At 49.7% G+C, this 22,643-nt stretch overlaps 1 protein-coding gene across 3 annotated transcripts in view; it reads left to right on the top strand.

The window, feature by feature from the left end:
• The first annotated feature begins 937 nt into the window (after positions 1–937).
• The window catches only part of XRCC1 (X-ray repair cross complementing 1), a 25,928-nt gene continuing 4,222 nt past the window's right edge, over positions 938–22,643 (top strand). For 2 of the 3 annotated variants that reach the window (XM_040634091.1, XM_040634090.1), the window contains exons 1-10: positions 938–1,101; positions 1,473–1,565; positions 9,943–10,053; positions 19,174–19,332; positions 20,237–20,311; positions 20,412–20,517; positions 20,744–20,853; positions 20,929–21,040; positions 21,426–21,681; positions 21,990–22,106. In XM_040634091.1, the coding sequence (XP_040490025.1) occupies positions 1,051–1,101; positions 1,473–1,565; positions 9,943–10,053; positions 19,174–19,332; positions 20,237–20,311; positions 20,412–20,517; positions 20,744–20,853; positions 20,929–21,040; positions 21,426–21,681; positions 21,990–22,106 (1,190 nt within the window). In that variant the 5' untranslated portion in view covers positions 938–1,050. The remainder of the gene's footprint in view (positions 1,102–1,472; positions 1,566–9,942; positions 10,054–19,173; positions 19,333–20,236; positions 20,312–20,411; positions 20,518–20,743; positions 20,854–20,928; positions 21,041–21,425; positions 21,682–21,989; positions 22,107–22,643) is intronic. The other variant, XM_040634092.1, reaches the window with a different exon arrangement.

Genomic DNA, 22,643 nt, shown 5'->3' with positions numbered 1-22,643 from the left:
ACCCAGAAGGTCAGTTTCCTGTTTTCTCACATTCCCACCGGCCTCCTCTCCCCCTTTATTCTGGCCTGAAGCCCAAGGTCAGAGTCGGGTCACTTGATTCCCTGTAGGTGTAGGGTGGCTGCTGGAACTAAGATCCCCTCTCTCTTCTCTCTCTTTCCAAGGAGGCGCCCAGCGTGGGTGGGGCCCTACTTGGGAGCGCGCAGCATGTCCAGGCTCGTTCTGCGGGGGACTAGGCGCCCTGTCTCTCTTCCTTCTTCATGCACTTGGCTCATATTCCCTGTTCTGTGTTTGGGCTGTCCCCAGCTCCGACCCCGCCTGGGGCTGCACCTCTGGGTCTCACGGGGACCGAACAGAGGTATGCCTGTCAACAGGCAGGGGCGGGCGTGGTAGGAGACAGATGCCCATAGGTCACATATTGGGAAACTGAGGCATCAGTGGAAGCATTTTAGGTTGTGTGTGTGTATCTGATTTGGATGCATGCTTTAGAACTTATTTAGGTCCCTGATCCACTCTCTCTTTGGCTTCAGGCATAACCCTAGAGAGATCGGAGATTCTGCTCGTGTGTGCATGGTGGGGGGGTAGCGGGGAAGGTGGGGTAACCGCAGGAACCCGTGGAGAGGATCCCGTAGCGGTACGCTCCGGGTTCCCTGGGAAAAACCGCTCAGGTCCGCGTCCTCCTATTTTCTAAGGCTTCAGTTTGGGCGGTGACTGCGTCGTCCAATGAGAATGGCGAATTTTTTCTAGGGGCCAATCCCGGAGGCTGCTCCTGTTGCCAGGCGCCGAGAAAGAAGGGTGTCAACGTCACCGGGAGGCGGGGCTTAGAGGAAAGCCCGTTGCTAGGGAACTAAGCGCCTAGCTCCGGAGTGGCGCGACTGGGCTTGCGCGGCGTCGACGCGAGAGCCGGCGCGCCGCGGTTTGAAAGGCCCGAGGCCTGTGCGCTTGCGCACTTCAGCCCGCGCAGGGCGCACCATCCCCCCCCTCAACGACCCCCCCCCCCCCAACTCGGACCTTCTTTCATCCTTCGCGCCAGGCGAAGCCCGGGACGTTGACATGCCGGAGATCCGGCTCCGCCATGTGGTGTCCTGCAGTAGCCAGGACTCGGTGAGGAGCTGGCGTGGGGGGAGGTTGGAAGACGTCAGGGAATCCATGCGGGGGCACTACAGGAACTTTGGGAGCGTGAAAGGGAACTTCACGGAAGTCTGTGGCGGGTCAGGGGGTAATTCTAGGAGGCTATGAGGGAATTCTGGGAGAGATGTGGAATAGGGGAACTTCCGGTCAGGAAAGGAGGACCTGGGGAGCATCCAGGGAAAATGTTATAGGGGACTCGAGGCAGGGTGTGGTGGGATTAACGGGGAATTTTAAATCTGGGGGAGCGCAGAGGGCACGGGAGGACTCCAACGAATAATGTGAGAGCCGGGGACCGAGCTCTCTTCCCTGTACCCTTATTTTCCCTTTTCCACGCTTATCTCCAGACCCACTGTGCAGAAAACCTTCTCAAGGCGGACACTTACCGAAAATGGCGAGCAGCCAAGGCAGGCGAGAAGACCATCTCTGTGGTGCTCCAGGTGATCCTGCCCTCCCCCTGTCTCCTTCCTAATAGGAGTCTGGAGACTCAGGGTCCAGACACTGCTCTTGAGCCAACTGGCAGTGGGTTAAGACACTTTCCCTTCTGGACTTCAGCTTCCTTACCTGGAAAATGGGCAGTGTGATTGCTGTGCCCCTTAGCAGAGGACAAAGGTGGTCCAAGGACTAGGCCAGGATGACCATAGGAATCAATGTGTGGCCCGGGTAGGTTGCTTTTACTTTCTGGGCCTCAGTTTCCTCAGCTGGACCAGAGTGAATCATTTTCACTCTCCTGCCTTCTGAAGTCAGTGGGCTCAGGGCTGGAAGGTGTCTTGGAAGATCACGGAAACCAATCAACCCCATTTTAAAGATGGGGAAACTGAAGCAGGAGGGGGGGAGGTGTGACGTGGCCAGGCTAAGTGCCATTCTGGAATGCTTGCCAGGTTCTTCTGCGTGCTCTCACCCACTCCTCACCCCAGGGCTGTGAAGTTGGGGAGAGGCACGCAGGAAAGCGTGGTTTGACCCCAGATGGTTACAGAATTCCAAATGTTCCTGTCACGGATAAGAAACTGGTGGGAGGAGAGAGCTAAGCGTGTTTGAAGCATCTGCTCTGTGCTGGGTACTGGCCTGGATGATCTTGCTTTTCACAAACGTGGTGTGACGCAGGGGCCGTTACCACCATCAGTCAAGGCATGCTAAGACGCAAACCCACATTGGTGCTCTGAACACTTTGTCACACTGCTTTGTGTTCACACACTGGCTTTCTTGAGCTTGGCCCTACTCCTTCTGAGCGGAAGGGTGTTTGGGGAGGGATGTGCGGAGCAAGGCTTACATGATTGTGTCAAACGTTTTCTCAGTCTCTCACCCAGTGGTTCCGAAATAGTTTGGGCTCACGGAGCCTTTTTAGAATTAGAGAGAAGCTGAGGATTCTCTCCCCAGGAAAAATATGCAGACCTATAAGACTTTCTGATTTTAGAAGTTTAAATATCTCCTCAGTCCCTAACAGAGTAATAATAATGAGAGCTGACATTGATTCAACGTTGCAGCTGCCAGTTATGGTTTTGAACACCTCACATTGATCAACTCATTGAATCTGTAAAAACCCCATGACCTAGAGTCTAGTATTATCTCCATTTGAGAGATGAGGAAACTGAGTACCAGGGAGGTTATGCCGCTTGTCTAAGAGCCAGTGTTTTAAACGGAGGGAGGTACAAACAAATAAATAAATATGTAAACTGAGGGAGGTACAGGTTGTTCACGATTTAGTCTTGGGACCTGGGTTCAAGTCCCCATCTCTCCCTCTTACTCGTTCTGTGACCTCAGGCACATTTTTTCATTTCTCTGAACCTGTTTTCTCACCTGTCCATTGGGAATAATGAAATCTAAGCCCAGCGTCATTGTGAAAATGTGGTGACATAATGTCTGCAAAAGTGCTGTCAACAGGCAGGTGTTTATATAAAGGGAGGGATTCATGTTTTTATTACTGGGTGATGATTCTGTTGGGCTCTCTTAGGATCAGGTGACCCCGGGAGAATCACATCCATTCTGTACCCCAGTTGCAGTGGGAGCAGAGAGACTGGAGGCAGGAGAGACACGACACGGAGATGTGGGAACCTGAGGGGCCAGAGCAAAGCACAGGGTTCTCTGGCCTGGGCGACTGAGGGAGATATTGCAGCTGTCACTGAAATGGGAAACCCAGAGAAGGGACAGCTTGAGAAGGTGATACCTTCAGTTGGGATGTCCAGGTGGGCCGTGACTTTGGGACATCTGAAGTCCAGGCGGCAGTTAACAATCGGAACCGAACCTGGATGGAGTCAGAGGTGTGGAAGTTGTCAGCACGGGGGCAGGACCTGTAGACTCAGGAGTGAATGGATTCTTATGTTCATTCGTTCACTGAGTAATTATTTATGAAGCACCTTCTATAGGTCAAGCACTGTTTTAGGTCCTGGGGCTATACAGCAGCAGAGAGCACGAGACCAAAATATGTCAGTCCTGTGGAGCTTTCATGTTAGGAGGGAAGGACTGACAAAGTAATATGTAAAGCATGTCGAGGGATGATGAGTGCTGTGGAGGAAAATTAAACCCTTAAGAGGAAAGGGGAATGCTGCAGCTAGGGGAGGAGGCACTGGCAAGAGGTTTTTCTTTATTTTTTTAAAAGATTTTATTTATTTATTTTAAGATTTTATTTTTATTTATTCGACAGAGATAGAGACAGCCAGCGAGAGAGGGAACACAAGCAGGGGGAGTGGGAGAGGAAGAAGCAGGCTCATAGTGGAGGAGCCTGATGTGGGGCTCGATCCCACAACGCCAGGATCACGCCCTGAGCCGAAGGCAGACGCTTAACTGCTGTGCCACACAGGCGCCCCTAAAAGATTTTATTTATTTATTTGAGAGAGAGCGAGTGTGCACAAGTGGGGAGAGAGGCAGGGGGAGAAGGACAAGCAGACTCTCCGCTGAGCAGGGAGCCCAACTTGGGGCTCAATCCCAGGACCCTGGGATCACAACCTGAGTCAAAGGCAGACGCTTCAACTGAGCCATCCAGGCATCCCAAGAGGTTTATCTTTTAATAGGGATCCTGGGAGGCCTCCCTGAGCAGGTGACATTAAGCACAGTGACCTCTGTAAAGATCTGGGGAGGAAACGCAGACTCTGAGGCGGCCTGGCTCCTGGCGTGCTGGAGGAACAGTAAGGAGGCCAGTGTGGGTGCAGTGGACTTAGCCAGGGGAGGGGGAGGCGGGAGATGAGCTAATGGGACAGGGGTGGAGGGCCCCCAACACGCTGAAGGCCTGAAAGTCACTGTAAGCACTTGAGCTTTTATTCTGGATGAGTCGGGAGCCACAGAAGGGCTCTGAGCGAAGGAGGACCAGAAGCAGCCTTAGCTTCTCACAGAATCCTGCTTTCTGTGTTAAGAATAAAGCACAGGGGGCAAGCGGCATCAAGGCAGCTGTTAGTTTATCCCCTGTGAGAGACACTTCGGGCAATCTGATTGCATTTGGCCATTGCCAATATGCAGGGTAACTCCAAATTCACCTAATGCTAATTCTGGTTCTTGTCAAGCGAGTGGAAGGGCAGACATTTCCGGACACTGATGCATGCGGACTAATCTGTGGCGTGTTCTGCCCTGTATTGTTTTCCTCCCAACTATGTTACGCAACATCTGGATTGCCACACAGGGTTCAACCCTCTGCTCGTGACGGCCACACACACCTTTTTTTGTTTGCGGTAGCTGACGGAGGCTCCACGGATAACCCATCAGCTGCTCCCAGGAGGGGAGTTCCAGCCTCTTGGGTAACCGCTTCTGGGCCAGAGGGCATGGCTGGGAGGAGGTCCAGGTAGCTCTGGTGCCCCGCTGACGTGCGCTCTTTAGAAGAAATGCTTAACAGCAAGGTGCCGCACGTTTTGTGGTTGTCTTTCACTGGCTTTCTAACCACTCAGTTTGCCCTCGTGGCGTTTTAAATTGTTTTTCACTTATTGAGTATGTAACAGGTGTACATCGAAGCGCACGGTTCAGTGAATCCTCACAGTCTATGTACTCCCCACCCACATCCGCGTCACAGAACGGGCCCAGGCCCCCAGGCCCCCTGCGCTCCTTCCTGTCACTGCCCCCCGCAGGGTAGCCACCATTCTGATTTTTAGTAGCATCAATTCGTTTTGCCTCGTTTTGAATTTTATATCGATGGAAGCATGCAGTATAGACGTCTGTGGCTGCTGTCACTCAGCGTGTTGTTTGTTATTTTCATCCACATTGGTGGGTGTAGCTGTGGATGGCTTGTTCTCATTTCTGTATATACTCCATAGCTGGAGAATACCATTGCAGTTTTATACACTTTAAAAAAAAGATTTTTTTATTTATTAGAGAGAGAGAGAAGGAGCAGGGGGAGGGGCAGAAGGAGAGGGGGAAACAGACTCTTCGCTGAGCGGGGAGCCTGACTCGGGGCTCGATCCCAGGACCCTGGGATCATGACCTGAGCCAAAGGCAGACACTTAACCGACTGAGCCACCCAGATGCCCCAGTTCTGTTAACTTTTTGAATGAGTATTGTATGTATATGGTGCAAATTTAAAAGGCACAAAAGGGTTTACACCCCCCTCTCCCCACTGGCTTCCACCCCCTCCTGCTCCCTCCATAGGCAGCCACTGTTGGCAGTTTCTCACATGGGTCACTGAACTCCTGGGTCGCTGAACACCCATAAACACGTTTCTCCCCCCTCTTCCACCAAGTACACCGTTCTCCCCCCCGCCTTGCTTTCTTTCAAATAACAATAGATCTTGGAGATCCACTGGCACTGGGTAAAGTTCTACCTTATTCCTTTAAATGGTGCATAACCCTGCCTTTCCTGGACGTGGAACAGTTTTTTAACACAATGTCTCTCAGGAATTTTGCGAGCCTTCCCAGCCCCATTTGTTTTCCTGTTGTGAGTTATGTCTTCCTGGGAAAGGTGCACGTGAGCCTGGCCCCGATGACTGGCATCTTATGCCTGAACCCGCTCCTAACTGCGGATGCTGAACGCTTACTTTTTTTTCTAATTAGGCATGGAGCCCAATGTGGGGCTTGAAGTCACAACCCTAAGATCAAGACCTGAGCTGAGATCAAGAGTCAGATGCTTAACCAACTGAGGCCAGTCGCCCCACCTTTTTTTTTTTTTTTGAGATAAAATTCACATAACATGAAATTCACCATCTCAACCATTTAAAACATACAATTCAGTGGGTTTTGGCATCTTGACAGTGTTCTGCGGTCGCTGCCACTAATCGGAACATTTTCATAGCCCAAAGAGACCCCATCACCATTCAACAGTCACTCCGTATTCCCTTGCTCCCTAAGCTGCCCCCGCAACCACTGATCCACTTTTCGTCTCTGTAGATATGTCTATTCTGGACCTTTCACGTAAACAAGATCATACGCTATGACCTTGGTGTCTGGTTTCTCTCACCGAGCACACACTCGAGGTTCCTATGTGTTGTCACGTGTGTCAGCCTTTTCTGTCCATCACTGGATACACCGTATGATGTATATATGTCCACTCATAAATTAATGGACATTTGGGTTGTCTCCATGTGTGAACACTGTGGTCGGAAATACATTATCACAAAGAAGAAATACAAGGGAGTACATGTTTAAACTAGAAGTAGTTAATATATGCAAAAAAGGTCATTCACTCAAAATACAGATTGAGCCTTGTGCTTTGTCATGTGGGAGAGGTAAAGATGTTGACCTTTTACCTCGAGGGTTGAAATAGGGGTGTTGAGAAGGAGTGTGGAGCTGTAGGCAGGCAGGTGGGTCAAATTTCTCTCCGTCACTAGCCGCGTGTGACATGTGAGCTATTTCTTGAACCTGCCTGAGCCTGTTTGCCCATCTGTAACACTGGGAGAGTAGCAGACCCTTCCTTCTAAGGTAGTTGTGAGGTGAGGATTCAGTGATGCCCGACCCACAAAGAGCTTGGCCAATCATGGTAGACAGAGTCATAGCCTCTAAAAGATGTCCATGTCCTGATCCCTAGAACCTGGGAATATGTCACTTTACACGGCAGAGGGGACCCTATGGATGTGATGAAGTAAAGGATCTTGAGGTAGTGAGATTAGTTTGGGTTATCTGGGGATAGCGTCCTCACAGGGGTCCTTATAAGGGAAAGAGGGGGAGGCAGAAGAACCAGAGAAGGAGACGTGAAGAGGGAAACAGAGGCCAGAGTGATGCTGTCGCTGGCTTTGGAGGTGGAGGAACGGGCCACCAGCTGAGGAATGCATGTGGCTTCTAGAAGCTGGAAATAAGGCAAGGAAACAGATTCTCCACTAGAACCTCCAGAAGGAATGCAGCCCTGCTGACACCTCGATTGAAGCCCGGTGAGACTAAATGTCAGGCTTCCGACCCCCAGATCTGTAAGAGGTTTGTCGTTAGCCAGGGAATTTGCGGTCACCTGTTACAGCAGCAGCAGGATACGAATACCCCAGGCCCCTGGCACACGGTGAGAATCTGAAAGTGTTGGCCACGATGATTCCTTTATGACAGAAGGGGACACTGAGGCCAGTGCCTCACCAAAGCCACTTGGTCAGGAAGGGCAGAGCCCGAGTTACAGCTCAGGGGGCATTTGTTCCTTCAGCAAATGGCTACTAGGCGCTTCCCATCCATCTGTCCATCTGTCCGTCAGGAACGTACTGAAGGCCTTCTATGGACATAGTATCAGCTGACATTTATGGAGCGTTTACTCTGTGGCAGGCACTATTCAAGGGGCTTCATACGTATCCCTCATTTGAATCTTCACAACGACTCTCTGAGTTAGAAGTTGTCAGTGTCCATTTTACAGGTTAGGAAACTGAGGCGCAGGGGTGCAATGAGACTCTGCTCCAGGGTCACACAGACTAAGTATGCAGAGCTGGGAAGGACTAGACACTGTGCTCAGCATTCAGGATACAGTGGGGAAATGACTTAGATATTATCTCTGCCCTCTTGGAGCTTAAAAGTCTGGTGGGGGAAACAGATGCTAGACAAATGCAAATAAAAAGGGTAGTTACATAATATTAAGTAGTGATAACTGAAGAAAAATAAGAGTGGTTTAGGCAGGGGGAATGGCAGGTGCAAAGGCCCTGTGGTGGCAAGGAGCCATTCTGTTCTTGGGGCAAAAGGCTGGCATGACTGGAGGAGAGACATCAAGTGTGGCAGGAAGCTGAGAAGTCAGACTAGGACTTGTGTACCCGGGCAGCACCACACACCGTCCCAGGGTTTGGAGCTGTGGAGGCAAGGGGGAGCCCCTTCCTCAGCACCGCCTCTTTCTCCAGCGTGCCTGTGATGTGGAGGAGGAGCACGTGTGGACTCGAGCCAGCCTGCCTGGGCTCCAGGCCCAGCTCTGCCGCTCACCAGCTGTGCGACCTTGGGGAAGTTACATAACCACTTCCTGCCTCCGTTCGCTTGTTCATGTGTTAAGTGGAGGTAATAATAACCCCCGCCTGGCAGAGCCGTTGTGAGGAGAGGAGATGCACATATTAGGTGTCTAGGGCAACGTGAGCGCTTTGACGTTTGCTGCAAGTGCTCTGGTGGCTATTATTTTTGTGAGTCATCTGAGCTCCTTCCAGGCGGAGGGTTATTAGCACAGCCTGGCCATTCCACACAAAAGGAAACCATTGCTCAGAGGTTGCACGGCACCCAGGCTTGCACAGCTTGCAAATGGCAGGGTTGGATTTGAACCCAGGCTCACCTCACCCCAAGTCCAGGCTCCTTCCTCCCATGTAGGGCTGTCCCTGTTTGTGGCAGCGTGTAGGCGAAGTCTGGGCAACCTCTTGACGGCTGGTGATAGGGCTATCGGGGGCGCTGGGTGCTCCTGGGGCCGGTGGACCTTTGAGTGCTGTAATAACTTGTCATTCTGGGAGCCAAAGAGAAGAGCCCCGAACTGGAGAGCAGACTTGCATTAGCCGTTCCTACTGCTTCCACCCCCACATGGCTTTCTGTGCCTTTAACTGTCAAGACCAGAATGGCAGAAGCTTCGCAGGGAGCCTCCCTCCACATCGATAGCTCTTTTGTTTCTTCAAAAAGTAATTATGGGGGCGCCTGGGTGGAAAAGCCTGGGTGGCACAGCCTTCGGCTCAGGGCGTGATCCCGGCATTATGGGATCGAGCCCCACATCAGGCTCCTCTTCTGGGAGCCTGCTTCTTCCTCTCCCACTCCCCCTGCTTGTGTTCCCTCTCTCGCTGGCTGTCTCTATCTCTGTCGAATAAATAAATAAAATGTTTTAAAAAAAAAAAGTAATTATGGAGCGTTGACTAACAGTGCCTCCTGACTGACTGAGGCAGAGTGCCTACTAAAGGCTGTCAGTGTGGCCATAGTATTCATGTGCATACTCCTGGATTTGGTGATTATCCCCATTTTACAGATGAGGTTACCAAGGCTCCAAGAGATCAGCTCACAAGGCCATTTTGCTAGGCTGGGATTCAAACCCAGGAATCCGTGGTGAGCAAAACCACACCAGGCCCCCTACCCTGAGGGAGCTTCTTTGGAGTCCTGTGTGACGGGGGGAGGGGGGGGGAGAGGGGACAGATGTGCCATTTGTGTTGCATGATGATTTGAAGTTAGAACCCTGGCAGGTACTACCAAGGAGAGCTCCGTGGTGGCAGGTTCCACCCTGATCTGGCAGCGTCTGGAGGCATTCGGAAGACAAGGGTGGGGGCTTATGCATTCACCCAGTGAAGATTTTCTGAGCTCCGACCTCTGGGCCATGCCTTGTGCTACATGCGGGGGACACGGTGACACCCCTCGCTCTGGCGCCTACTGTCACAGAGCTGACACTGCGAGGAGATGCGGCAGCCCAGATGGGGGTCATCCCTCTCCCGAGGTGGCACAGTGAGCCCAGGGGTAGAGCAGGCACTGACAGTGGGCTTTTCCCCTCCCATAGTTGGAGAAGGAGGAACAGATACACAGCGTGGACATCGGCAATGACGGCTCGGCCTTTGTGGAGGTGCTGGTGGGCAACTCGGTCGGAGGGGCTGGGGAGCAAGACTACGAGGTAAGCAGGGCGTTAAGATGGGCCCCATGCTGATCCCTGCCCCAGGTGCCCCCATCACCCCTTCCCCCCGGGGTCTCCTGGGTGCCAGGCTGGGGTGGAGTTGAGTGACACTGATCTCTGCCCTCTGGAGGAGGAGGCACAGGGGATAAACCGCACGCCAGGGCAGAGACCCACGTTTGCATCGGGGTGGGGGGCACGAGTAACCAGACGCACTCGTTTGGTCTAAGAGGCAGCCACTGCTTGAGAGCAAAACTGCTTTTCTCTGGTCCCAGAGGTTCTCACAGATGTCCTGGCAAATTGAGATTCCGCATTGTTTGGGATGCCTCTGTTAGTCACTTTATATGCCACAAACGTTTACAAGAAGGAATGCCTTTTGCTCTATTACAGATATTTGTTTTTTTAAAAGGTTTTATTTATTTGAGAGAGAGAGAGATAGCGGGGTAGGGGGAAGGGCAGAGGGAGAGGGAGAAGCTGACTTCCCACTGAGCAGGGAGCCTGACACAGGCTCGATCTTAGGACCCTGGGATCATGACCTGAGCTGAAGGCAGATGCTTAACTGACTGAGCCACCCAGACGCCCCTATTTTATTTTATTTTTGAAGATTTATTTATTTGAGAGAGGGAGAGAGAGAGAGAATGTGAGCTTGGGGTGGGGAGGGGTAGAGGGAGAGGGAGAGAATCACTAGCAGACTCCCTGCTAAGCACAGAGCCTGCTGTGGGGCTCCATCCCAGGACCCTGAAACTATGACCCAAACCGAAACTTAACTGACTGTGCCATCCAGGCGCCCCACTCTATTACGAATATTTTAAAAGTTGACACAATCCTTTTCCTACTGGTCGAATTCATTAGAGCCGGGTTGGTGAGATCATAATTAGCCAGCTAGCTAACCTACAAACGTTTTGGGGTAGAAATAAACCTGCTTGGAAAAGCCAAGTTTACAATTTTAAGTAAACGGTAAACCAGTTTTCTACAAGATGAGTTTTTTTTTCCTTGCAGTGAGAAATTGTTTTTAATTGAAGTATATTTTGTTTACAATAAAATGCACAGATCTTAGCATACAGGTCGAGGAGTTCTGACAGTTGTGCACACCTGTGTAACCGGCCCCCAAGTCAAGACACGGAGCATTGCCAGCATCCCGGGGAGGTCCTTCGCACCCCTTTGCAGTCACTCCCCACCCCCCCACCCTCACCAGCTCAGGCAGCCTCTGGTCTCTTCCGTCACTACAGACTAGCTTTGCCTGTCATCGAACTTCATATAAATGGAATTTGACAGTATGTGCTTTTTTTGTGGCTGGCTCTTTTCACTCAATGTCCTGTTTGTTTTTGAGATTCTTCCATATTGCTTGTCAGCTGAGCAGCACTCATCTCAGGCAGAGACTGCAGTTTGTTTCTTCATTCTCTTGTGGATGGGCACCTGGGCTCTTGCCACTCTTTGACAATTATGAAGACAGCTGCTGTGAACATTTTTGTACGAGCCTCTGCACGGAGATCTCTTTGGGGTAAATACCTAAGAGTGCAGTTGCGTTGTTTTAGGGTAGATGTATGTCTTAACCTTATCAGACATTGAGTTTTCCAAAGTGATTGTACCACTGTACGTTCCCTTCAGCAGAAGCTGAGCGTTCTAGTTGCTCCGTGTCCTCACCTGGCCGTGGTGTTGCCAGTCATTAGTTAAATTTCAGCCATTCGGATGGCACGTGGTGGTATTTTATTATGGCTTTAAGTTACATTTTCCTGACAAGTAGTGACATCGGGTAACCTTTCACGTACTTACTAGCCATTCATTTATCTTATTTTATGAAGTGTCTATTCAGGTCTTTTGCTCGTTTTTTATTGGGTTGTTTGTTTTTTGGTCCTAGATGTTAATCATGGGTTTGTTTGTTTGTTTCTTTCTTTTTCAGATACGTGTGTTTCAGATTTTCCCCCCAGTCTGTGACTTGCCTTTTCATTACCTTAAAAAAATTTTTTTAAATTAAAGCATAATTACCATACAGTGTTATACTAATTACAGGTGTGCAATGTAATGATTCAACACTTCTTACCTCCCTCAGTGCTCATCATGGTCCGTGTACTTAACCTTTCCATTATCTTAACAGTGCCTTTTGATGGAGCTGATGAAGTCTGATCAATCAAGGGTTTTTTTTTTTTTTTTAAGTCCCTCCCTCCCTCTCTCTTTCTCTTCCTTTCTTCTTTTCTTTTCTTCTCTTTTCTTTTTTCTTTTCTTTTCTTTTCTTTTCTCTTCTTTCTTTTCTTTTCTTTCTTACTGCTGAGTGCCTTTTGTGTTCTATAAGGAATATTTTCCTGTCTTGAAGTCATAATGACACTCCCTGTATTAATTTCTTATTTCTGCTAACAAATGACCACAAACTCAGTGGCCTAAAACTGTAACACAAACTTATTGTCTTACAGTTCTAGAGGTCAGAAGTCCAGAATCAGTCAAGGGGGCTAAAATCTTAGCGTTGGCAGGGCTCGGTTTCTTCTGGAGGCCCTAGGGGAGGATCCATATCCTTACCTACCACAACTTCTAGAGGCCACTGCATTTCTTGGCCTGTGGTCCCTTCCATCTTCAGAGGCAGCGATGACAATATTCTAACATTTGCTTCCATCCTCACTTCTCTGACTCTCTAGCCTCGCTCTTATAAAGACCCTTGTGATGATACTGGGCCCACCTGGATTATCCAGGCTTATCTCCCCTTCTCAAGATACTTAATCACATCTGCCAAGTCCCTTTTGCTATATTCACAGGTGTCATGGAGTAGCACATGGAGCTCTTTGGGGTGCCGTGATTCTGCCTACTGCCATCTTCTGTGTTTTCTTTTAGAAGGTTTATAATTTTAGATTTTACATTTAGATCTCTGATCCATCTCAAATGAATTTTTGTATATTGTGTGAAGTAGAGGACAAGGTCCTTTTTTTCCTGTTTTTTTATTTATTTATTTTTTTTAATGTTTGTTGAAAATACTCTAAAAAAAGATTTTCCTGGGGTTCTGGCTGGTTCAGTCGGTGGAGCATGCAGCTCTTGATCTCAGGGTTGTAGGTTCAACCCCATGTTGGGTAGAGATTACTTAAAAATAAAATCTAAAAAAAAAAGATTTTCCTTTTTCCACTGAATTGTTTTGGCTCTTTTATTGCAAATTAATTGATCATATACGTGTAGGTTTATTTCTGTACTCTCTATTCTGTTTCATTGATATGTATGTTTATTTTTGTGCCAATACCACACTGTCTTAATAGTAAACATTGAAATCAGATTGTGTTGGACTTCCAGCTTTGGTCTTCAAGAGTCTCTTGACTCTTTTATTTCCATGTGAATTATACAACAAGCTTGTCAATAACTTCATTTATTCCAGACTTACAGAACAGTTGCAAAAGTAGTACAAAGGATTCCCTTATGATCTTCACTCAGATTCCCCAAATGTTAACACATGGGGATGTATTTTTTACTGAACTAAAAGTAAGTTGCATATGTGATTTTGCCTTATCCCTGTTCGCTACAGCGGCTGTTTCCTAAAAAGAGAGACATTCTCCTACTTAACCTCAGGACAGTCAATCAAAAATAGGAAACTGACCTTGATGTGGTCCTATGTCATCTGATGTCAGACCTTATTCAGCTTTTCTGCATTATCCCAATAATGTTCTTAATAGCAAAAGAAAATTCAGAATCATGCATTGCATTGATTTGTCATGTCTGCTTGGTTTCCTTTCCCTGGGAACAGTTCTTGTGACTTTCTCGGTATTCTATGCCATTGACGTTTTGGAAGAGTAGAGGTCAGTGACTTTGTAAAATATCACTCGTTGTACAAAATGTCTGATGTTTCCCGGTGATTTCATTTAGGCTCTACGTACGTTTGGCCGGAACACCACAGAAGTGGCGCTGTGTTCCTCTCGGTGCGTCAGATCACGGAGCACATGCTCCTGGCTTGCTGTATTACTGATGGTGCTAACTGGGGTCGTTTTGTGAAGGTGGTGAGGGCCGGGCTCGTTCACTGTAAAATTACTGTTTTGTCCTTTGTAATGAGTAAGTATGGCGGGGAAATACTTTGAGGCTCTATAAATCTCGTTACTCCACAAACCTGTATGCACTAGTTTTAGTATCCGTTACTGATTCTTGCCTAAGTTGTTGGTGCTATTTGAGTGACATATTTTTTAAAATATTTATTTATTTATTTGGGGTGGTGAGGAAGAGGGAGAGAGAATCTCAAGTAGACTCCACACTGGGCAGGGAGCTAGACGCGGGGCTCAATCTCCTGACCCTGAGATCACGACCTAAGCTGAAAACCAAGCGTCAGACGGCTGAACCAGCTGCCCCACCCAGGCGCTCCTGAATGATATTTTTTTAAAAAATTTCATTACCCAGTTGTTGATAGCATAATAAAAATAAAATTGATATTTATATATCGACCTTGTATCTCGTGATCTTGCTAAATTTAGTTATTAATTTTTGTAGGAGAATTGCATGGGATTCCCTTGGGATTTTTTTTTTTTTTACATAGACAATCACACTGTATGTGAATAAAGACAGTTTTCTTTCTTTCTAATCTTTATGCTTCTTTTTTTCTTTTCCTCATTTTATCACACTGATTAGTATCTCTAATACAGTGTCGAATAGAGGTGGTGAGGGCAGACATCCTTGTCTTGTTCCTGATCTTACTGGCAAAGTAGTGAGTCTTCACCATGAAATCCAATGTCAGCTGGAGACTTGTTTATAGATGTGTGTTGTCAGGTTGAGGACGTTCTTCTCTAGACTACTTCATTGAGAGCTTTTTTCATGAACGTGTGTGGAATTTTATCAAGTGCTTTTTCTGATCTGTGAAGTGCATTTTCACAAATAGGTTTTCCTTTGGCAAACATTCTCATTCTCAAGGTTATATAAGTTGTGAAAAGGTAAACTGAAGTACATGAAATCTTGAAGGGTTTATTTGGGCAAACAATTCAAATCAGGAGCCCGAACTGAAAATGATTAGGAGTGCTCTGTGGGCAGGCTAGGGCAGAGGTTTTTATAGAGGAGACGCCGAAGCAAACCAAAGACATGATTTGATTGGCTAGAGTTTAAACAGTTGCCTCATTTGGGAAAGTCTAGTTATTTGGCTGTTAGAATAGTGGTTCTTGAATTTCATTTTCTCAGACTTGAGAAATTTAGTTGGCTGTTTCTGATTCGTTGTGTTTGCATTTCATTTTCTGACTCTGGCTTAGACTTAGGTCTGTTTACAGAGGCTCCCCAAGCACTTGAGTCACCCAGTCTTTAGAGTCACCCAGTCCCCGAAACCCTACTTGTTAACTGTTTTAACAAAGTCAGCAGTTTTGGGGACTATTAAAAAAAGTTCTTTGGTTTTGGCAAACAGATTTGGATCAAAATTCTATTTATAACGATGAAAACTGAGTAAGTACATTTTTAGTTAAAGTTTTATCATATCTTTATAGGTGAATGTTTATTATTTGCCCTTTTATCTGTCTAGCAAGGTGGAATGGGTAGTTGGGCTTTATCTTTTCAAATTTTGAAAACGCCGATGTCCAGAAGTCTCCTACTCTTCCAAGAATTTTAATTAAACTTCTGCTAGAGTCCTGCATTTTTATTATAACTTCTAACCAAGACTGAATTAAAGACTCTGGGGGGGGGGGCACCTCAGTGGCTCAGTCAGTTAAGCATCTGCCTTCGGCTCAGGTCATGATCCCAGGGTCCTGGCATTGAGCCCTGCACAGGCAGGGAGTCTGCTTCTCCCTCTCCTGCTCATGCTCTCTCTCTCTCTTTCTCTCAAATAAATACATAAAACCTTAAAAAAAAAAAAAAGCCTCTAGGACTTGTGATATTTGGCTTCCACCCAGAGAGCAGATAGGGCTATGAGAGTCCAGAAAGAAAAAGAAATTGAAGGGCAGAGCAGGGCTGGTCCACATTGCTGTTGCCTGTACAAATCAATCGTAAGGCACCTCGTGTAATAACTAATACCATTTCCTACAAAATCAACCTGTTCTTTTCTTCCCCCTCCAAATTCTACAAGGGAGATACATACGCTTTCGAGGTTAACATGGTCTAGAGAATAAAGGTTTAGCCCTAGAACCTTAAATACAGCGTCAGATAATAGAAGTCTGATAACTAGAGTTGTTTTCTCTTTACAACGAGTGGGAGGAGCAAGGACATCTACCTGGCGGTATGGGTAGCAGCTGCCAGCCACAGTTCCCACAGTTCGTGTTGCCCCTTCATTGTCATCGTTGGATGATCAATTTAGCTCCCCTGTCAGCTCAAAATCAGGCCTTTTATAAACAAGGCCAGGGAAACAGCTTTCCTTCTGTAGAATTGTCTTTGTCTTTGTTGTTTCCTCTTCTTAATCAGAGCTGAGTACAAAGAGGCCGATAGTTAGATTCAATGTTTTTCTCAGCAAAAGGCTTTGTTTTCTGATTTCACCAAAGTTCTCAGCATGTCTATGAGAAGACACTAAGTAAAACAGACTATAACCAACTCAAATTGGCTCACTGCCTAGGAATGTTTATTGTTTCCTTGGGAGGGAAGTCTAGCATTAGGCAGACCCAGAGTTGATCTGACAGTTGGGGTGCTTGGTTGGCACCTCTTGATTCTTTGGACTTGTCCGCACAGTTACAAGATCATTGCTGCTGCTCCATCCATCACTGAGTAGCGCCCAAAACAGGGCTTGGAGGAAGTGGAATGGCAGGAGTTCAGTGGCTCTCTTCCATCCTATTTCTTGGTAATGAGGAAGGAAGATCTTTCCCAGAAGCCCCCAGCAGCCTTCCTCTTACCATCACATTGGCCAACTGGGTCATGTGCCCGACCTGGACCAGCCACTGGCAGAGGGAATTGGACTGCTTGAACCAATCATGGTTAATCCCTTCGTGTTGGGCACACAGCCCTTCTACTCTTTTTCAAAACTGCCAGGTCCATTTGATTCTCATTTATCTCCTTATCATACTGTCAGGATCTCCATTTATTTCTTTAAACTATTAAATATACTTACTTTTATATTGTGTGTTTGGGAATTTCAATGCCTGCAGCCTTTGTGAGTGTGAGTCTGCCATTTGTGGTTTCTGTTGCTTGTTTCCATATGCCTCATGGTTTTGTGTGTGTGTGTGTGTGTGTGTGTGTGTGTATGTTAACTTCTGTTCTTTGGGAATGTGTCTGTGGGAGATCTCTGAGGACTTGGTTTGAAGTACATTCCTCCAAAGAGGATCTGCCAGTGTCAGGTGATCTTGTGTACCTGGGTCTGCTGTAGGAAAGACGTTAGGGTTTAAAGCCGACAGCCAAGAAAGGATTCTTGAGACGTCTTTGGTGCAAAATGGTGGTTTTATTAAAGCATGGGGAACAGGACCCGTGGGCAGAAAGAGCTGCACTCAGGTCCTGAGGAGTGGCCCATTATATACTTTCAAGTTGGGAAGGGGTTAGGGATAGCGTAGGCTTCCCAGGTATTTTGGAAACAAGGTTTCCAGGACCCTGAGGGGGCTAGCTATGGTTAGGGAAAGGGCATTTATTACTGTTTAGAAAAACGCAGTCATGAGACTCTTTGGATGTAGGTCGGTCATATGCTTGGAGGATGACTGCCAACATGTATCTTGGGGTGGGTAGAGACAAAGGAAGTTTCCAAGGGATTTTTTATGTAAAGTAGACTTATTGGATCCTGGGGGTCAGGCTAAGATTGCCTTTTGCCCTTAGCAAAGTATTAACATCGAGGCAGCTCCTACAGGAAGGTCCCTCTGCCTGTCTCAAGGACTTGTCAGTGGGCTGCAGGTAGTAAGGAAATTTAATAATTTTTCTTCGCCTTTGTGACATCAGGACCACTTAACGTCTTCAGCTTGGGTTTTTCTATGCAAACAACTCATACGAATTTTTTGCTCCAAATCCTTGAGGGTACACACTTGTGTTTAGGATTCCTCCAGAGAGCAGTTTTCATTTTTTCTCTGTTGTGCTCCAGAGCGAAGGCCTCCTACTGACTCCACAAGGCACGGTTTCCCCTAATTTACTCACGGAGGGTTTTGCCCTGTGAGGAGGCTCAGCTCCATGTGAGTTGGTGATGGTCTCTGAGGAGCTACTCTTTTTACTTGCCTGGAGCCCAGGCTTTGTCTTCTGTCCCCTCCACCCCGCCCCTGCCCCCCATTAAAATTACGTTCTCAGCCCCTTAGGCAAACACCAAGCTCCGTGCCACCCGCCCTATCAGTCAGGGTCTCTCCCAGAGACTGAAACCACACCAGTTATTGTAACAGAGTTTAACATAAAGAATTAGCAACTACGTATTGAACCCAGGAGGCAAGAAGACTAAGGTGTGGTAAAGAAGTAATGAGGGGAGCAGCCGCCACCCCCAGGGTTGGGGGAACAAAAGGACATGGTCGGAATTACTGAAATGTTGATGTTTAGAAGCTTGGAAGTGGGGTTCCACAGAGCTGAAACTCAGACCCCGAGGGAAGCAGGCGCCGGAATCCCTGAGAGGGGCCGGATGACGCCAGCTCTGCAGGTGTTAAAACGCTGCAGCCGCATTCCCCTGCTGCCCTCGGGTGCAGGTGTGCTCACAGGAGCTGCAAGAAGTGGGGAGCACGGTGGTCCTCCCTGCTCTTGCCTCTCAGCCTCTCTGTAGCGCCCCCTACTGGCAGGGCCCGAGAATGAGCAGTTGGAGAGGCGGCCATGCCCCCCCCCCCCCAGTGTCCCAGCCCTGAGCCCCAAGAGAATCACTTATGACTGGTGCAGCTCTCCCAGCCCTCTGGATTCCCTCTGGATTCCGCTCTCATGTCTGGCCTCCGCGATACTTCCTCCGCTTTCCATGAACTCAGCCGCATATTTCCAAAAGGTTTTTGAACATTATGCCAGTCATTGTGATTATTCTCCGCTGGGAGGGTTCTTTAAGGCCGTATGGCGGGCTCTGGGGCTAGACAGAGAAGACCCTGTGAAAGAATTTGGGGGAGGTTCTTTAGACCTGGAAGTGAAGGGATGCCTTTGGGGCCTGTGTCAGGGAGGAACTCACCGGAAGCCCAGAAGCAAGGGAAGAGAGAGGAGTTGAGGCATCTGGAGGTGCAGGCTGGATCTGGCCACTCCCTATGTCCTACTCAGGCCCCTGCTTTCTTCCCAGCCTGTGGGAGGTGTCATTTAAGTCAGCCAGCCCTGGTTCTCCTTTGATGTTCCTTCTCCCAGGTCCTGCTGGTCACTTCATCTTTTATGTCCCCTTCCGAGAGCCGCAGTGGCTCAAACCCCAATCGTGTTCGCATTTTTGGGCCTGACAAGTTGGTCCGGGCAGCAGCAGAGAAGCGCTGGGACCGCGTCAAAATTGTTTGCAGCCAGCCCTACAGCAAGGTACCTGGGGTGGGAGCTGGGTCCTCAGTCCTGGGCAAGGAGAGAGGTGAGGGGCCAGCATTCAGTCCCAGAGGGCTGGGAAGATGGGGCAGCTGGTCTCCCCAGGGGATTAGGAGGAGGCTGGTTGCCAGAGGTCTCTGAAGTGGGTTTGTCATCCTTCCCGTAGGTGATTCCCTAGAGGATGTCTGGGAAGGGCAAACTACAGGATCTCAGAGGGGAATGGGAGAAAGGGGCAGCTGACTTGGCAAAGGAGTAGTCCAGCAGTTACCATCGTGGGATCTGGAGTCAGACGCTAGGTCCACCACTTAGCTGTGTGACCTTGGGCAAGTGACTTAACCTTTCCGGCCTCAGTTTCCCGATCCTCATAGGGTTGCTGTGAGGTAGGGATGCTAAACTGTAGTGACAGTGAGACTCAAGTGTGTCATGACACCACCCAGTGGAAGTAGACTTCTTACCCGGGGACCTGTCTTGGGGGGTGTTTGGCTGGTCATCCAGGGACCCACGCTCCTTGAGCTTATGGCTCTGTGTCCAGCTGGCAGAGTGGGAAAGAGCCTGGAGCATTTCTGTGTTCCAGAAGTGGCACACAGTGCTCCCTCCCATTCTGTGGTCAGGAATTCGGGCATGCGGGAGAGGATTTGCTTGGACCCGCAGCAGCCTCTGCCACTTGCCGTAAAGCTAACGGAACTGATGCACATGAAGAGAGGGCTTCAGTTGAGCCCAGCCCAGAGTTAGGGCTCGCTAGCAGGTTGATGTTATTATCGTCATCATTGTCCTCTGGGCACCTCCCTAGACATGTGTGTCCATAAGAGGGAAAGAGCCAGAAGGTGGTCTCCCCAAGTGAAAGGGGCTTGGGGCCAGGCCTCTGTCCTTGGCCAGACTTCCTGAACCCACCCTCCGTTCCCAGGACTCCCCCTATGGCCTGAGTTTTATACGGTTTCACAGCCCCCCAGACAAAGAGGAGGCAGAGGCTTCACCCCAGGTAAGCACTGCCCGCCAACCCCCACCCCCGAGCCTTCTCCCTCCCACTTCGCCCCCACCTGCCAACAGCCACTCACTGTGCTGACCTTGTGAGACCTTAGAAGGTGACGAAGCTTGGCCAGTTCCGCGTGAAGGAGGAGGATGAGGGTGCCAGCTCCCTGAGACCTGGGGCCCTCTTCTTCAGCCGGATTAATAAGACCCCCCCAGGTGAGCATGGAAGCTTGAGTCCTCAGTGAGTCCAGGGTTGGAACCTGAAAGTGGGTGTGAGGGAGGAGGAGCCTAGGGACTCCTGGGTTGGAGGGAGGAGGCGGCTGGGGGCCTGAACTCCTGGATCATTACTGGGCTTTGGGACCAACACTCTGTCCCCTGGGTAGGAGCAGAAGGGTCTCAGGGCCCAGCCCTCTCACCCCGGCTCTACTTTCTCCCTTGGTAGCCGCAGCCAGTGATCCGGCAGGACCCAGCTATGCAGCTGCTACCCTGCAGGCCTCTAGTGCCGCCTCTTCAGCCTCTCCGGTCTCCAGGGCAGTAGGCGGCAGCTCCAAGGTGAGATTGTCAGGCCCTGGTGGGGTGGAGAGGGCAGAGAGAGGCTAGAGGCCTCAACTCGTCCCAATCCCTCAGCCTCAAGAGTCCCCCAAAGGGAAGAGAAAGTTGGATTTGAACCAAGAAGAAAGGAAGACGCCCAGCAAACCATCAGCCCAGTCCTCACCACCTGCCATCAAGAGACCCAAATGTGAGTGCTGACTTCCTTGTTCTCGTAGGGGCCTGTGCTTTTCTGTCCTGGGAGAGGAGGGGCTGGGGGCCTGGACCCTGGGTCTGAGGGAGGAGGGGCTGGAGGCCTGGACTCCTTCCTGGGTCTGAGGGAGGAGGGACTGGGGGGCTGGACTCCTTCCTGGGTCTGAGGGAGGAGGGGCTGGGGGGCTGGACTCCTTCCTGGGTATGAGGGAGAAGGGGCTGGGGGCCTGGACTCCTGGGTCTGAGGGAGGAGGGGCTGGGGGGCTGGACTCCTTCCTGGGTATGAGGGAGAAGGGGCTGGGGGCCTGGACTCCTGGGTCTGAGGAAGGAGGAGCTGGGTTTAGTCCCCGTAGTACTGAGTGAATCCACCTTTGGCTTCCCAGTGCCAGCTCCCACCCGCATCCCAGCCACCACCCCAGTCTCTGCCCCAGCACGAGGCACAGTGCCAGGAAAGACCCGAGAAGGCACTGAACCCAGGGGACCCCGAGCTGGCCCGCAGGAGCTGGGGAAGATCCTTCAAGGTGTGGTGGTGGTGCTGAGTGGCTTCCAGAACCCCTTCCGCTCAGAGCTCCGAGACAAGGCCCTGGAGCTGGGGGCCAAATATCGGCCAGACTGGACTCCAGACAGCACCCACCTCATGTAGGCCTGTACCCTCCTCCCTACCTTGCTCCCCGCTGCTTCTCTGTCTCCCTTTGCCTCCTCTATCTTGCTTCCTCTCTCTCCCTGTCTACTCATCTGTCTCTGTCTCTTCAGTTCTCTGTATCCTTTGCCTCTTTTTCTGATTCCTACATCTTTCCCTTGGTCTCCTAATGTCTTTTCTGTTTCTCTCATATCCATCTCTTTCTCTCTGACTCATCTCCCTTTCTTCCCCCTCCCCATCTCTCTTTCCCTTTCCCCGCTCAGACCACACCTGACTGACCACACCCTTCCTTCTGCTCCCTCACCAGCTGTGCCTTTGCCAACACCCCCAAGTACAGTCAGGTCCTAGGTCTCGGAGGCCGCATTGTGCGGAAAGAGTGGGTGCTGGACTGTCACCGAATGCGGCGTCGGCTGCCCTCACGGAGGTGAGGCCACCTGCATTCATGGGCTGCACACACGCATGCGTGCGACCCTGCCCCGTGTCCCCATGATGGGCAGTGCCAGGGACTGGGAGAGAAATCAGACTGGGGCCTGCCGAGGGCTCCCCAGCGTCAGCAGGCTCCTGGGAGGAGGAGCAGGGGCTGCAGGGCTGCTGAGGAGGAGGGAGGACTTGGCCCGGGTGTCGGGGCTCCGTGAAGTCTGCTTGGGGAGAACGAGAAGCATGGCAGGCTGGAGAAACTGCACGCACGAGGCACATGTGCCCGGCATATGCGAAATCCCATGTACGTGTGCGACGTTCTTGTTATGATAGAGCTAGGGGACCCCTTCTCCTGGCGTGTCAGCCACTATGGAATCACGAATGTACTGGCAAGGTCTTTAACAATGTATTTGCTTCTGAGAATTTTCCCTTAACTGGTAGGTATTCTCCTAGTGAGAAACTGCCTTTGATTCTCGAAGGGCAACATTATTTCTGATTTTTTTTTTTTCCTTTCTGAAATGGGGCATTTCTTTCCCAAGAGGGC

Source organism: Ursus maritimus, unplaced genomic scaffold (genome assembly GCF_017311325.1).
Source record: "Ursus maritimus isolate PB19 unplaced genomic scaffold, ASM1731132v1 scaffold_19, whole genome shotgun sequence".
NCBI classification, from domain to species: Eukaryota; Metazoa; Chordata; class Mammalia; order Carnivora; family Ursidae; genus Ursus; species Ursus maritimus.
Note: the sequence above shows the minus strand (reverse complement) of the source record. Positions and strands in the feature narration are given on the sequence as shown.